At 41.0% G+C, this 14294-nt stretch overlaps 1 protein-coding gene across 1 annotated transcript; it reads right to left on the bottom strand.

Annotated features, from left to right (window-relative positions):
• Positions 1-8641: 8641 nt before the first annotated feature.
• On the bottom strand, positions 8642-9124 carry LOC127493005 (focal adhesion kinase 1). The gene is given in 2 exon segments (XM_051854499.3): positions 8642-8979; positions 8982-9124. Coding segments are annotated over 2 exon segments (363 nt in total). The 5' UTR covers positions 9097-9124; the 3' UTR covers positions 8642-8731.
• Positions 9125-14294: the final 5170 nt, after the last annotated feature.

Raw genomic sequence — 14294 nt, forward strand, 5'->3', positions numbered from 1 at the left:
TTTCACTTTATGTTTCTGTGTGGGAGCAAACTGTTGAAATCTTTACTTAATGTATGCTAAGCTGATCTTCTGTATATAAAGAGAATCGAAAATGAATCTTGATGTGAATGGAAGGGGAGAGGGAGTGGGAAAGGGGAGGGTTGTGGGTGGGAGGGGAAGCCATTGTAATCCATAAGCTGTACTTTGGAAATTTATATTCATTAAATAAAAGTTAAAAAAAAAACTGCCTGGTACTGGTACAAAAACAAATGGAGAGACCAATGGAGCAGAATAGAAATGCTAGAAATCAGTCCAAGTATCCACAACCAACCTATTTTCAACCGGGAGCTAAAACCAATCCCTGGAGCAAAGACAGTCTCTTCAACAAATAGTTCTGGGAAAATTGAATTTCCACATGCAGAAGTATGAAGTAGGGTCTCTACCTTACACCTGACACAAAAATCCATTCAAAGTGGTTTAAAGACCTAAATCTATGGCCTGATACCATCAAATTATTAAATTATTAAGAGCATTGGGGAAATTCTGCAAGATATTGGCACAGGCAAAGAGTTCTTGGAAAAGAAACCAGAGGCACAGACAATAAAAGTCAAAATTAACAAATGGGATTACATCAAATTGAGAAGCTTCCATACAGTCAGGAAAGTGAAGAGGCAACTGAGAGATTGGGGGAAATTATTTGCAAACCATGCAACTGATAAAGTATTAATAACCAGAATATATAAAGAGATCAAGAAACTCCACAACAAAACAAACAACCCAGTGAACAAATGGGAAAAGGTGTGAGTTTCCGTAGTGTAGTGGTTATCACATTCGCCTAACAAATGGGCAAAGGATGTAAACAGACATTTTTCAAAATAAGAAATCCAAATGACTAACAGACACATGAAAAAATGCTCAGGATCACTAGCCATCAGGGAAATGAAAATCAAAACAACAATGAGGTTTCACCTCACCCCCATTAGAATGATTTTCATACAGAAATCAACAAACAAAAAATGCTGGCTAGGATGTGGGGGAAAAAAGTACCCTAATGCACTGTTGGTGGGAATGTAAATTAGTAAAACCACGATGGAAGACAGTTTGGAGATACCTCAGAAAGCTGAGTATAGTCCTACCATAGGACTCAGCCAACCTACTCCTCTGAATTTACCCAAAGGAAATTAAATCAGCAAATAAAAGAGTTATCTTCACCCCCATGTTTATTGCAGCTCAATCAGTTCACAATAGCTAGGACAGGGAATCGACCTAAATGCCCATCAACTAGACTGGGTAAAGAAATTATGGGATATGTACTTATGGAGTACTACACAGTGGTTAAAAAAATGAAATCTGGTGATTTGCAACAAAGTGGATGAATCTGGAAAACATCATACTTAGTGAAATAAGCCAGTCCCAAATGTGAAATATATGTTTTCCCTGATCTGTGACAACTAAAAGATCACCTAAAAGGAAATCTGTAGAAGTGAAATTGATACTATGAGAATCAATGACTTGAATAGCACTTGTCTTGACTCTCAGAAAACAGGGGTTTTTTTCCTTCTTAATACCATTGGTTGAACTCTTTACTTAACACAGAATTAAGTAATCAATTGAAAATAGATCCCAGCAAAAAACAAAGTGGGAATAAGAGAGGGAGGAGCTGTATAGTTCTGCATACATTCCTACAGACTTACTTCTAAGGGTAAATCTAAAAACTTGCCATGGGACTCCAAATCCCATTAAGTTGGGTGGTAATAATGTCACTTTAAGTGTTAAAGTGATTGCATTAAGTGCTTAATTGATCATATAGATAGAATTAAGTGTTAAAGGGATCATATAAATAAGATCAAGTGTCTAGTAAAAACAATAGATAGAATTAAAAAGGAGAGAATGTTCCAGCATGCGAAGCAGTTCATGCAGGAGACTCAGAAAATGACAAATGCTCTAAACATCACTCTGACATCAAAATCAGCCCTTAAGGCATTCTGGCCTGACTGAAAAACCCACGAGAGCATTCCAGGCATGGAAAGCCAAGACACTGTGACAAAAAAAAAAAAAAAAAAATTCTGACCGAAGGATCTCTCTGAATGAGACCCCAGGGAAAAAAAAGAGGCCCTCGATAAAGGATGTAGTTTTCTCCAAAGGGAGGAGAGAACTTCCACTTTGCTTATGGCCTTGTCTAAATACTGATGGAGACTGTGCACTCAAAAGGCTTCCATAGCCTTGGCAGCTTATGTCAAGAGCCTCAGGTGATCACTGACATCATACATAAGAGTGTGAATTGTTAAATTATCAACAAGAATCACTGTGCACTTACTCCCCAATGCAGGGCCTCTTTCCTTAATGAGTTATACTATGAGAATTAACTATAAAACTTGTTCTCAAACAGTTTTGTTATATTGTGGGGGGGCTGCAAATTATTGAAATCTTTACTTAGTATAGAGTTGATCCTCTGTGTATAAAGTTAATTCAAAAAAAGATGTGGAAATGCCTGGGAAAGCAGAAGTTAGGAGAAGGCATGCAACACTGGGCCCTTGCAAGGTCAGCATGAAGCGGTTAGAGTCCAAGTTTCATTGGCAAATCTTTCAGTAATGATATTGGTGGCTGTCATGAGTCAGTTGGGCTGTGCTGAAATCCAGGCTGTGTGACTTCTGTTCGTGTCTAGTCAGAATGCACAGTACCAATGTCTTTGTACCATTTCATGAAACAGCAGTAGTATATTTCCTTCAGGGCTAGAGAGATGGTCAAGTGAGGAACACCGAGTGAAAACACTAAACATCAAAGTCATACAAACCAACATCCTTTGTCTTCATTCCTGTCCTTAAAACCCGGGCCCAGGAAACTCTGTGTAAAAGTTCTCCTGGCATCTTGTGTTACTAGTTCAGAGGAGATGCTGAAGAGGTGTCAGTACAGATTAGGGCTTACCTGTGGCAAAACATCAGTGGAGACCCTGGCCCAGTTCATCTCAGTCAATATCTCAGAGTTGAAAATAATTACAGAAAACCCAAGAATCAGAACTATAGCTTCCTACCATGCCCTGATTATTTTTCTTTGCCCAAACTGACATCTCCTAGCTTTCCACCCATTAGGAGAAAAAGGGTGTTTTGTTGGTTTGCTTGGCAGCCTGGGGGGTAATAAAACTAAATGAACTTCTGAAGGCTCTGAGAGTAACAATGTCCATCCAAACTGCTGTTCTTGAAGAAATATCTGGAAAACCATGAAAATTATGGTCATTAACTGTCACCCAGGGCTTTCCTTTATGAAGGAAATCCAACACATTGGAGATGAGTGACCATCTGAATGCAGCACACTCAGGGCACAGAGGGTGCCTTGGCTCCATGTATTCAAATCTCTGCTGTGGAACTCTGGAGCTTGCTGGAGAGAGCAGACCTAGTGTCTGTCATGACTTCAACCACTGAATACCCCAGTCTTCCCTGTTGTCTTCTCAGGTTCTGAAACCTGTCTCATGGCAAAGATTATCCAAGAATTCTAGAATAAATATTGAGTCAACCTTACCTACCTGCCTCCCTACTTCCAGAGTAGATGATTGTCTCTGGATATCTTCTTGTCACCCTGGAGCTATTTTCTGGCCTGCACATCTCTATTTCTAAAATAGAGTTTTACAGGAATTTGGGATACACTGAAGGAGTGAAGAGGTAGGTACCATGCATTTCTTCTTGTGCAACAGGAGACAGGCATTCTTAGAAGGATCTATGAAACTGACCATGGTTGGTTGCATTTCATTGTCTAAAATCGATGAATATTGTTGAACCCCATAGAACTTTTTCAACCATATTTTTCCTGATTTATAGTTTTGTTCACTCTATAAACTCATATATTATCTCCCTCATCCACAGCCTCTCTGGTGAAATCATCACTTGAAGTAATTTTTCCTTTCTTAATAGTTACCTTTGTATAAACTGTGTACAGGTGTCCATCTTGCATACACTGTGAGCCATCCCCATGTACTTATTTAGTCAATAAATATTCAGTACTAACAAATGTCAGATTCTCTACTAATTCTTAAAAAGTCATAAATGAACTTATTTCTCTTTATCCCTAGTTTCATGAGATTTAAAGTCTAGTGAGATAGAGAAGAGGGTAAGCAATATAATGTTATTATTCCAATATATTTATGAGAACCATGAAATAATGTGAGCAAAGTTTCATGAAATAATGAAAGAGGAATATCAAACCTAGGTGTGGGGAGGTCAGAAGCAGTGTATCCAATGCAAGTGGAAGAGAAGTAGAAGTTAGGCCTAGACTCAGATTTGACATGCTAACCTGCTGTACTCTACTGCCTAAACCTAGAGCAAGCTGCAGGGTGAGCTATATTTAAGGGGAAGGAAAGTAGATGCCTATGTCATGGGAAATGGTGTATAGTCAAAGTGCAAAGGGCAAAGATGCAGGGAGAATGAGAGATTGTAGCCATTTTTGTAATCTGCTACCCTTTTTTGTCATCATTAATATTTAGGACCCAAAACAAAACAGGTGACTTGGAATATTTTCTGTGATGACCCCCCCCCCATAATTCTGGGGTGAAAAGCATCAACAACTCTTCCAGTAGAGAAAAGTCCAGTCTTGGTCTTTCATAAAATCCCAAATTTTCTTTTGAATCCTCTCTGGCCTTAGCTCATCTTAACTATTCTCCTAAACCCAACCACCTCAATAGTGTACATCCCCAATTTCTTAGGGCGAAATTCTCCCATTGGTGTCCTGGTACCTTCTTCCTTCTAATTAACTCTTCAATTTCATGTGAAGTGACTAATATTAGCAAGCATGGACACTGACTCTCCCAAATCTGTTCCCCTGTTCTTTAAAGTCATTTCTGAAATGTTATAGCAACTAGAATGAATCAGTTTTTGAAATTTTGACCATTGTTTTAATGCCTGTAACTCATGTCAAAACTACCACTTGACTAACTTCCATCTGCTGGTTCACGCCCCAATTGGCCACAATGGCTGGAACTGTGCTGATCCGAAGGCAGGAGCCAGCCAGGAGCCAGCCAGGAGCCAGGAGCTTCCTCCGGGTCTCCCAAATGGTTGCAGGGGCCCAATAACTTGGGCCATCTTCCACTGCTTTCTCAGACCACAGCAGAGAGCTGGATCAGAAGCAGAACAGCCAGGACTCGAACTGGTGCCCATATGGGATGCTGGCACCACAGGTGGCAGCCTTACCCACTATGCCACAGCACTGTCCCCATATCACTCTATCTTTGAAATAAATAATTAAATATTTCTAAATATGTGGTTTAAAATATCGACAATTTTTCTGTCTTTGATGGTTTTTCCATTTGTTACTCCTGATGTTTTATATAGTTTTGATATCTTGATTACCAAATGTTTGGGGCCCTGCCACCCATGTGGGAAATCTGGATGAAATTCATGGCTTTGGCTTGGCCCAGCTCTGCCTGTTGCAGCCACCTGGGAAGTGAGCTACAAAATGAAAGATATCTCTCTCTCTCTCTCTCTCTCTCTCTCTCTCTCTCTCTTTCTCTTTCTGTCTCCCTCTCTCCTTCCCCCCTCCCTCCCTAAATCTTACTTTCAAACAAAAATAACTAAGTCTTGAAAATAAAACGATAGACTGAGACTTCAGTTCCCAGTCTGATATGTAAAGAACTCAGAAATTGACACTCTCATACTCACAACAAGAGAACCACGGGACAATGAAAAGGTCCACAAATAATCACAGATTTATTAGAGAATTGAAATCACAGAGCAAATGGCTTTTCCACAACTTGGAGAGACAATAATAAACAGATTCACAGCTTGGCAGCAGCAAACCTGAACTATAACTGATGAATTGCTGGAGATTAAATTAATGATACATTTTTCCAAAACCAGTGACAAACACCAAACCACCAGATCAAGCAGCTCAGAGAATACCATACATGAATAATGACAAAATATTTAGAAATGTCATATTCAAATGTCAGAAAATTGGAGTAAAAATCTTGAAAGAAGTCATGGGCGAGATATAAAACAACATGTCTATAGAGGAACAAAGATAAGAATTACATTGACCTTCTCTTCAGAAATTGTGCAAGTGAGAAGAGAATGGAATGAAAAACTTAAAATACTGAAGAATAGAAACTCAAGCACAATCCTCCGTCCTTCTTGGTTGCACAAAATGCTGAATGAGATGTTGATCTTTCAGTCTTGGAGTTCTACTTGGGAATGCTGTCATGCCAGCTCAACTCCACCTCTCCCAGTCTGAGAGTGCCAGCATGCTCCATTGAGTCCGTATATCTCAAAGGCTGGGATTTATGGATGAATGTGCTGAGGTTTGACAGAGTGTGTGTGTGTGTGTGCGTGTGTGTGTGTGTAATGTGGTGATAATGAAGCACACATAGTAAGTGGTTTTGAATGCAAGGGCAGAAGTGTTCAAATGAGTTGATTCATAATGAGGGTGATATTCACAAGGGAAGAGCTAACCAGGTGTGGGATCACTAGAACACAGGTTGTTTGATCATTAGAACTTATTCCTTTCAACTTCTCAGTAAATGAAGAAAAAACCTATTTAGTAGCTGAACTGAGATTAAAACTTGCATTACCTCACTCCCAGGAAAGTACCTTATTGTCTTTTTTGAAGATTTTATTTAATTATTTGGGACGCAGAGTTACAGATAGAGAGAAAGACAGAGAGAAAAGTGTTCCATCCGCTGGTTCACTCCCCAAATAGCCAAATGGCCACAACAGCCACAGCTGGGCCAGGTAAAAGCCAGGAGCCAGGAGCCAGGAATCTCTTCCAGTTCCCCCATGAGAGTGCACGGGTTCAAGCACTTGAACCATTTTCCACTGCTTTTCCAGGCCGTAAGCAGAGAGCTGGATCAGAAGAGGAGCAGCACAGACACGAACTGTGCCCATATGGGATACCGATGCCACAGGGGAAGGCTTAGCCCACTATGCCACAGCACCAGCCCTCATACTTTATTGTCTTTAGCCACCTTGCTCCTTAGACAATCTCCATAGCAAAGAGTTCTTGCAAATGTGATTTTTTTTGGCCTTCATAATTTTTTAATTATTATTCTTTAAAGATTTATTTATTTGAGAGGCAGATTTGCAGAAAGAGAGAGGGACAGACACAGGGGTCTTCCATGTGCTGGTTCACTCCCCAATGGCCTCAATGGCTGGAGCTGGGCCAATCCAAAAGCAGGAGCCAGGAGCTTCTTCCAGCTCTCTCACATGGGTACAGGCTCCGCTAAATAAAGTAGATTGGATTTTACTTGAAATACGGCTGAAAAGAACAGAAATCAAGCTAGCATACTCAGAGATTTGGAACTAATGAATATTTCATTAGCATTAAGATTATCCTTATAATGATGTTTGTCTCTCACATTACTATAGAACAATGTTCAATAAAAATACCTGCAGATTTTAATTTATTTGACAGGCAGAGTTATAGACAGGCGGAGGCTGCAGATATTTTTAATGGATCTTTTAGATTTTTCCAAGTTTTAAAAATTTTGGTTACTTAACTAAATAATAGAGATCAACTCTCAAATAAAATCTTTTTTAGCCACTGATAAAAACAAATCCAACTGCATTCCCAAGGAATATTTTGCCAGTTCTGTTCCAGCTTTTTGAAAAATTTTGAAAATATACCTGTACTTTTCTGATGAATTCTGTAACTGGGACAAGATTTTATTCAACTTAAGATTTATTTGGGGCAGACACTGCCTACTAGTTAGGACACTAGTTAAAGACATCCATGTCCCATATCGGTGCACCTGGGTCCAATTCCTGCTTCCAGCTTCCAGATCCAGGGAGGCAGGACGGACAGCTCAGGTACTTGGGTTCCTCTCACTCTCATGAAAGTTCTAGATTGAGTGCTTGGCTCCCGGCTCTGGCCCCAAGCCTGGAGCCACTGTGGGCATTTGGGAAGTGAATCAGCATATGAGAGCAAGTGTGTGCAGTTTCTCAACAAAGACAGGAATGGGGGGGGGGGGTACAGGGGAAGGCAGAAAAAGAAGTTATTCACCTACACGTATGTGTTCTTTGAAAACATCTATCCTAATCGATTCAGATTTTTGTACTGACAGTTACTGACATTAAGAATGAACTTGTCAGTTCATAATCATCTTTATTTCTGTGGTATTAGCTATAAAAATGAGAACCCCATGGAAGAAGCCCATTTTTACAATTTATACTTCTTTTGAAGTTCAGTACTTTAAATCTACAATTATCAATTAATATTTTGATTTACTTAACAATGGAGAAAAATTACTATGGGAGAACCAGAAGAAAGACGGTTATAGGGACTTCTTTTATTTCACTTTGAAATAATTTCAGTTTCACTGATGCTTCAGTACTAGGAACTAAAAGATCACTTTGCAGTTTCAGTGTTCCATATGAATACCAAATATAGAATCATTTTCTTTAAGGGGAGCTGGGGGTTACTGGGCCTCAGGAAGCAAGCTACACAGCCCAATACTAAGGTAATTAGGCATACTTTCCTCAGGGGTACACCAAGAGATAAAGGATCAGACAGCAAAAAGACTAAGGGCTTGGGTTCTGTTGAGAGACAGACAAGAAATGTGCCCAGTAACGAGCATCACAACACAATGAAACCAGATGGCTCAAGGAGTGCCAGAGGCTGAACAGAGGTCTAAAGAGGTCACAGGTTGCAATGACTAACCAATTGCTTTTGTACAGGCGTCATAATGAAAACTAAGAATACACATTTATCCTCTTACGCATGTTTTAACATGACAACAAAGCAGATGTGCATCAGTCCAAAGCAGGTTTGCGTCTTACTTCCACTCCTCTGGGGGGTGGGCGAGCTCATACTTCTCCCTCACGCTGGAGACGCCCATGTCCACGTGGAGCCAGTGAACCTCCTCGGACCGCAGGTGACTGAGGCGGAATCCATAGCAGGCCACGTGCTTTACCTTGTGACTGTCCACTGTCTGCTGAATGATGCCCCTGACATCAGTAGCATCTCCATGCCTGATAATACTGGCCCAGGTGGTTGGCTCACTATTGCTTTCAAAGTAATGAAGACTTTCAATACTCGCTCCATGGCACCAGGGGAGCGCTCCATGCCAGGACCCAGGTGAGTCTTGGCACTGGGATTCGGTGTGTGATTCAAGTTTGGGTCGAGGTCAGCAGCTGCCATTGTTTTGCTAGATGCTAGGTATCTGTCATATTCTTATGAAAACCAAGGGACAACAGGTCTCTAAATACAACACGCTGGCAAAGGCGACGATATAGATGCTGTTCACTTTCCTTGTGGAGCTTCGTAACAATGACTGGACTCCCCTTCCGTTACTCTTGGGGGGCTCTGGGAAGTGGAGGAAGGCACTGCATTTGTAACTGGAAGACTCGGGAGCGCCAGTTCTACAGTTCAGAAGGCCGCAATAACTCCGTGAAGAAATCAAACGATTTTTAAAATACTCCTAGTTTCTTTCTTCTGTCCATGGCAGTCAGAGGACTCCGGCCGCGGCTCAGCACCGTGCGACCGCGCTCCCTCCCACGCCTCGCGCCGGGGGCGCACAGCGGTGCTGGCCCGGAGGCGGTGGCGGCGGCCGCAAATGTGATGTTAATTCATGGATTCTCTTTATCTGGTTTTTGATTGCTATCATTGACAATTCATTCTCCCTTTTAGCTCTCTCAATATTATAGCTTTAATATCTCTTTTCTTCAGTCTACAGCAAGAGCTATAGTCTGGTGGAATCATTCAATTAGCCTATGAAAATATTTGCATAGAATTCTAACTTATCCACTAGTTTATTAAAGTAAATTTTAATGAATGGTTTCTAGAGAATAACATTGCTTTGTATTACAGAGAATATTCTAGGCAATTTCAATTAGCTAATGATTATGTGTTCAGAATTCAGAGGAAATGTGACTGTGAAAAATATTGTATCAAGCCATTGGAGCTGGATTTAAAGAGCTGACCACATTTTATTAAGCTTTTTATGGAATTTATTTTTTCCTGTCCTAAAAGCAAGAGATAAAATCCAGAGTATCAAGATTGTGACTTTATGACTCTTTATAAAAATGGAAGTTTTGAGGGAATTACTTGCCAAAGATAGTTGATAATGATCACCTGTTTAGCTTAATGTACAAAGAAAAGGAGATTAGCCTTCCCTGAAATCATATGCAAGTAAGAAAGATTTGGTTTCTTTGAAAAGTTATATATTTGTTCAATTTAAGAGACCCGACTGGCCTGAAAGCCATTTTCTGAGTTTCAGATATAAATATAATTCTTTTAATTGGTAAAAGTGGTTGCAGATCAGTAAAGTAGGCAGAGGTGAGTGACCTAATTTTGATAAAGAATGGAAGAAGGTGACACATGTACCTTGCCTGGATGTTGGCATAGACTAATCAAGCTATTGTCACTAAGCATAAACTATCCCAAGGGAACACTAATAGTTGTTTTACATACTATTTTAAGGTTTTTATGTAACGCAACTTATTTTTCTTTCTTTTTTATTATTTGAGAGGCAGAGACAAAGAGGATGAGGAAGTGAAAGTGAGAGAGGGTGGGGGAAATTCTGTCTGCTGGTTTACTCTCAAAACTCACAATAGCAGAGACTGGGCCAGGGTAAAGATGGAAGCTAAGAATTCAATCCAGGTCTCCCAATAGGTGGCTGAGATCCAACAACTTGAGCCATCACCTGCTGCCTCCCAGGATCTGCACTAACAGGAAGCTAGAATTTGGAGTGGAGCTGGGACTCAAACCCAGATACTCTTACATTAGATGTAAGCATCTCGGCCAGCACTGTGGCTCACTAGACTAATCCTCTGCCTGCAGCGCTGGCGCACCAGGTTCTAGTCCCAGTTGGAGCACTGGATTCTGTCCCGGTTGCTCCTCTTCCAGTCCAGCTCTCTGCTGTGGCCCGGGAAGGCAGTGGAGGATGGCCCAAGTTCTTGGGCCCTGCACCCGCATGGGAGACCAGGAGGAAGCACCTGGCTCCTGGCTTCGGATCGGCGCAGCGCGCTGGCTATAGTGGCCATTTGGGGGGTGAACCAACAGAAGGAAGACCTTTCTCTCTGTCTTTCTCTCTCATTGTCTAACTCTGCCTGTCAAAAAAAAAAAAAAAAAAAAAAGATGTAAGCATCTTATCATATATCTTCACTGCTAAGCCAAATGCCTATCCATTATTCTACACTACTACACTACATTATTCTATTTTTTTCTATCAAAAACTCACATAGATTCATTAGAATATGAAAAAGATTCGGTTTCTTCTGTACAGGTGGCAGAGCGGCAGCAGCTGCGGTGGCTTTGTACATGGTTGTCGACGTCACCCTGGCACAGGCACTGCTGCCCATGGGACAGGAGATGGGCAGGTGGGCTTGGTGCCTGCGGCCCAGTGCACTGGGAGGTGGGACACTGACTATTGCACGATCCTGGGAGGGGGAGTGTCCTGGGGGGGACCAACACCGACAGGCCCGGGCCTGGCCATGGTGTCAGTGATGGGGGGAGTGTGTGTCTCTGGGGGCCCAGGTCCCTGCCCAGCCCAGCAGCCCTGGCTGCAGCGGGAGATCCACGGGGCCTTCTCCCTGAGGACTGGGCTCCATAGCAAGCAGGCTGCGGTGAACGCGAGGTCGGGGCTCCAGGGCCAACCCAGCGGTAATACAGGCAACAGTCTCTGGAATTAGGGGTTAAAAATTTTAAAAGTGTTCTTTTAAGAATATTAGGTTTCTGGGGCCAGTACTGTGGTGCCAGAATTGCATATGGGCACTGGTTCATGTCTAGGCTGCTGTTCTGATACAGATCTCTACTTATGGCCTGGGAAAGCCGTGCAATATGGCCTATGAACCCGCATGGGAGACCTGGAAGAAGCTCCTGGCTCCTGCCTTCACACTGCTCAAGCTCCAGCTATTGAGGCTATTTGGGAGTGAACCAGCGGATAGAACACTTTTCTTTCTGTCTCTCCCTCTGTCTGTAACCCCACCTCTCAAATAAATACACAAAATGTTTAAAAAATGTTTCTTAGTTATGTATTTGCTATTTGCAGAACCATTTTTTTAAACACAGAGAAAACCTTCACAGGGAAAAAATTATACAACACACACACACAGAGACACACACACACAGACACACACACACACACACACACACTTTTCTGTTTTTAATTTGGCATTTTATAGCCACTGAAAAAAATCTTTTATTAAAAGAAAGCAACATTATATCCTTCCTGGATTCAAAACCAGGATGAGCAATGCTTCCATCTGTCACATTTATGTGGCCCCCAGTTCCTGATATATTTGCCTTCACAATTTTCTCCCATTTAGTTCTTTAATATCAGGAATCTCTGAGGCTTCTTCCTTTCTGTAGCTGAGGTTAGAATATCATTTTCTCAGATGATGCATCTTGACTGGCTGTGGATGTACCACCTCCTTCTCTCTCTCCCATGGACTCTAGGTTATGTACCCAATAGCATTCAGCAGATTCTTCTTAATGCGGGAATCAAAAAGACAGATAAGTAAGATACATGGACTGTCTTCAAAGATAAATAAGCTGGTAAAACAAAGAGATAAATAAGAGTATGATTTTGAACTAGTGACTAATCTTGGTGGATTATGTTTCCTAATAACTCTGAGGGGCAGAGAGAAAATCATCAATCAAAAAGCTTGAAAATAATCTGAGAAAAAATGGCATCACATATTTTATAAGTTAGGAGCAGAGAGGTAAGATGTGACTTAAAAGCTCAAAGAAACTGTAAAACTGATTGATGGAGTTAGAGGCCCAGGGGGAAAAAAAAGTTGATTCTCTTTGAAGAATTCCAGTCAGTCTTAGAAATTGGAAGTGTATACCACAGGATGTCTCTGTGGGCATGAGAATTACCCAACTGTCTCAGAAATTAATGAATTAATTAAGAATAGTGAATTAAGATTTCAGCAGGTTTAGAATGTAATCAGGCTAACAAGGATAGGATTAACACTTCTAAGAAGGAGGACTGGCTCCAGAAAAATACAGATGAAACCAATAAATTGCCCTCTGAGTCTGTAGACAGAGATTTACATCTTTGATGAAGCATGAAAACAATTAGCATATCAAAGGAATATGGGAGTTATTAACTCTAGGATAAATAGAGGATCAAAAAGAAAGGAGATCTATATATATATAATAGACTAGTCATATATTATTTAAATACTATATTGATCTATCCCAACATCTTGATAAAACCAGGTTGGGAGAATGAGGATAAAGGAAATATTCTGGTGGGGTAAGGGCGGCGGCTATAAGGGTCAGTCTGTTGTCTTCAATAGAAGGAAGTTAGTAGATAATTCATAAAACCAAACATTAAATCCAATATTAAAATATTTCATGCAGAAATAGGTAAATAAATAATGAAAGAAATAAAAACTTAAATTCTTGCTTTGGAAGAAAGAATGGAGAACCAAGAAATAGGGCACTAATGACCTCCTTCAGTGTAAATCCAGTGGACATTTTGTCTTTGCTTTTCTGAGTTGTTTAATAAGAATTAAAACACTTCTACGTTCAAAAAAAACAATGTTAAGCAATCTGTGCATATTAAGTAGCGTTCAGTCATTGCAGAAGCTGTGGTTTGGGTAAGGCCGCCACATGACCCCCTGCCCCTGCCTCACTACCAAGGGTGTGTATGTTGACATTCAATACCCATTCTGAGATGTTGCAAGGCTGAAATTTGATTGGAATATAATGTTTAGAGGTGGGACCTTTGGAGCTGGTTCAGATTTGGTAAATTAATCAAGGTGGAGCTCTCATGACTGGATACTGGTGGCTTTGTAAGAAAGGAGAGGAATCAAGAGGTGCACACTCACATATGCATTCTTGATCCAAGATGACCTTGGATGCCCTGGCTCTCTGCCAGCAAGCAGGCAATTCCCAGAGGCAAGGTCATGACCTTGGATCAGAATCATGAGCTAAACACACTCCCTTTGTGTTGAAACTGCCCTGGTCTGTGCAATAGAAAACAGACTAATACATAAAATTGGGACTGAGCCTTGGTGCTGTTGCTAATAACACACATCTAAAATTGGGTAAGTGGCTTTGGAGTTGGGTTATGGACAAAGGTTGAAAGAATCTGGAGAAGGCTGGAAAAATGCTATAAGCAGTGCATTGTGGGAGATTCTGGGAAGGGTTCAGAAGATGAGACTAGGGAAAGCATCTCAGATAGAAATGAGTATTCTAGTAGAAATTACTAAAGGCCAGCACTGTTAAACTGGTAAAGCCTCTATCTGCATTGTATCTGTGCCCTAGGACTTTATGGAGGATCAAAATTAAGAATGATGAAGTGGTTTACCTTACAGAAAAAACTTCAAAACAGCAATGCTTTCAGGCCATGGCATGGGTACTGTTGGCCACTTTTAGTCAGGTGA

The sequence above is a fragment of the Oryctolagus cuniculus genome, chromosome 1, assembly GCF_051225735.1.
Source record: "Oryctolagus cuniculus isolate XC-2025 breed Fujian yellow rabbit chromosome 1, ASM5122573v1, whole genome shotgun sequence".
Classification (NCBI taxonomy): domain Eukaryota; kingdom Metazoa; phylum Chordata; class Mammalia; order Lagomorpha; family Leporidae; genus Oryctolagus; species Oryctolagus cuniculus.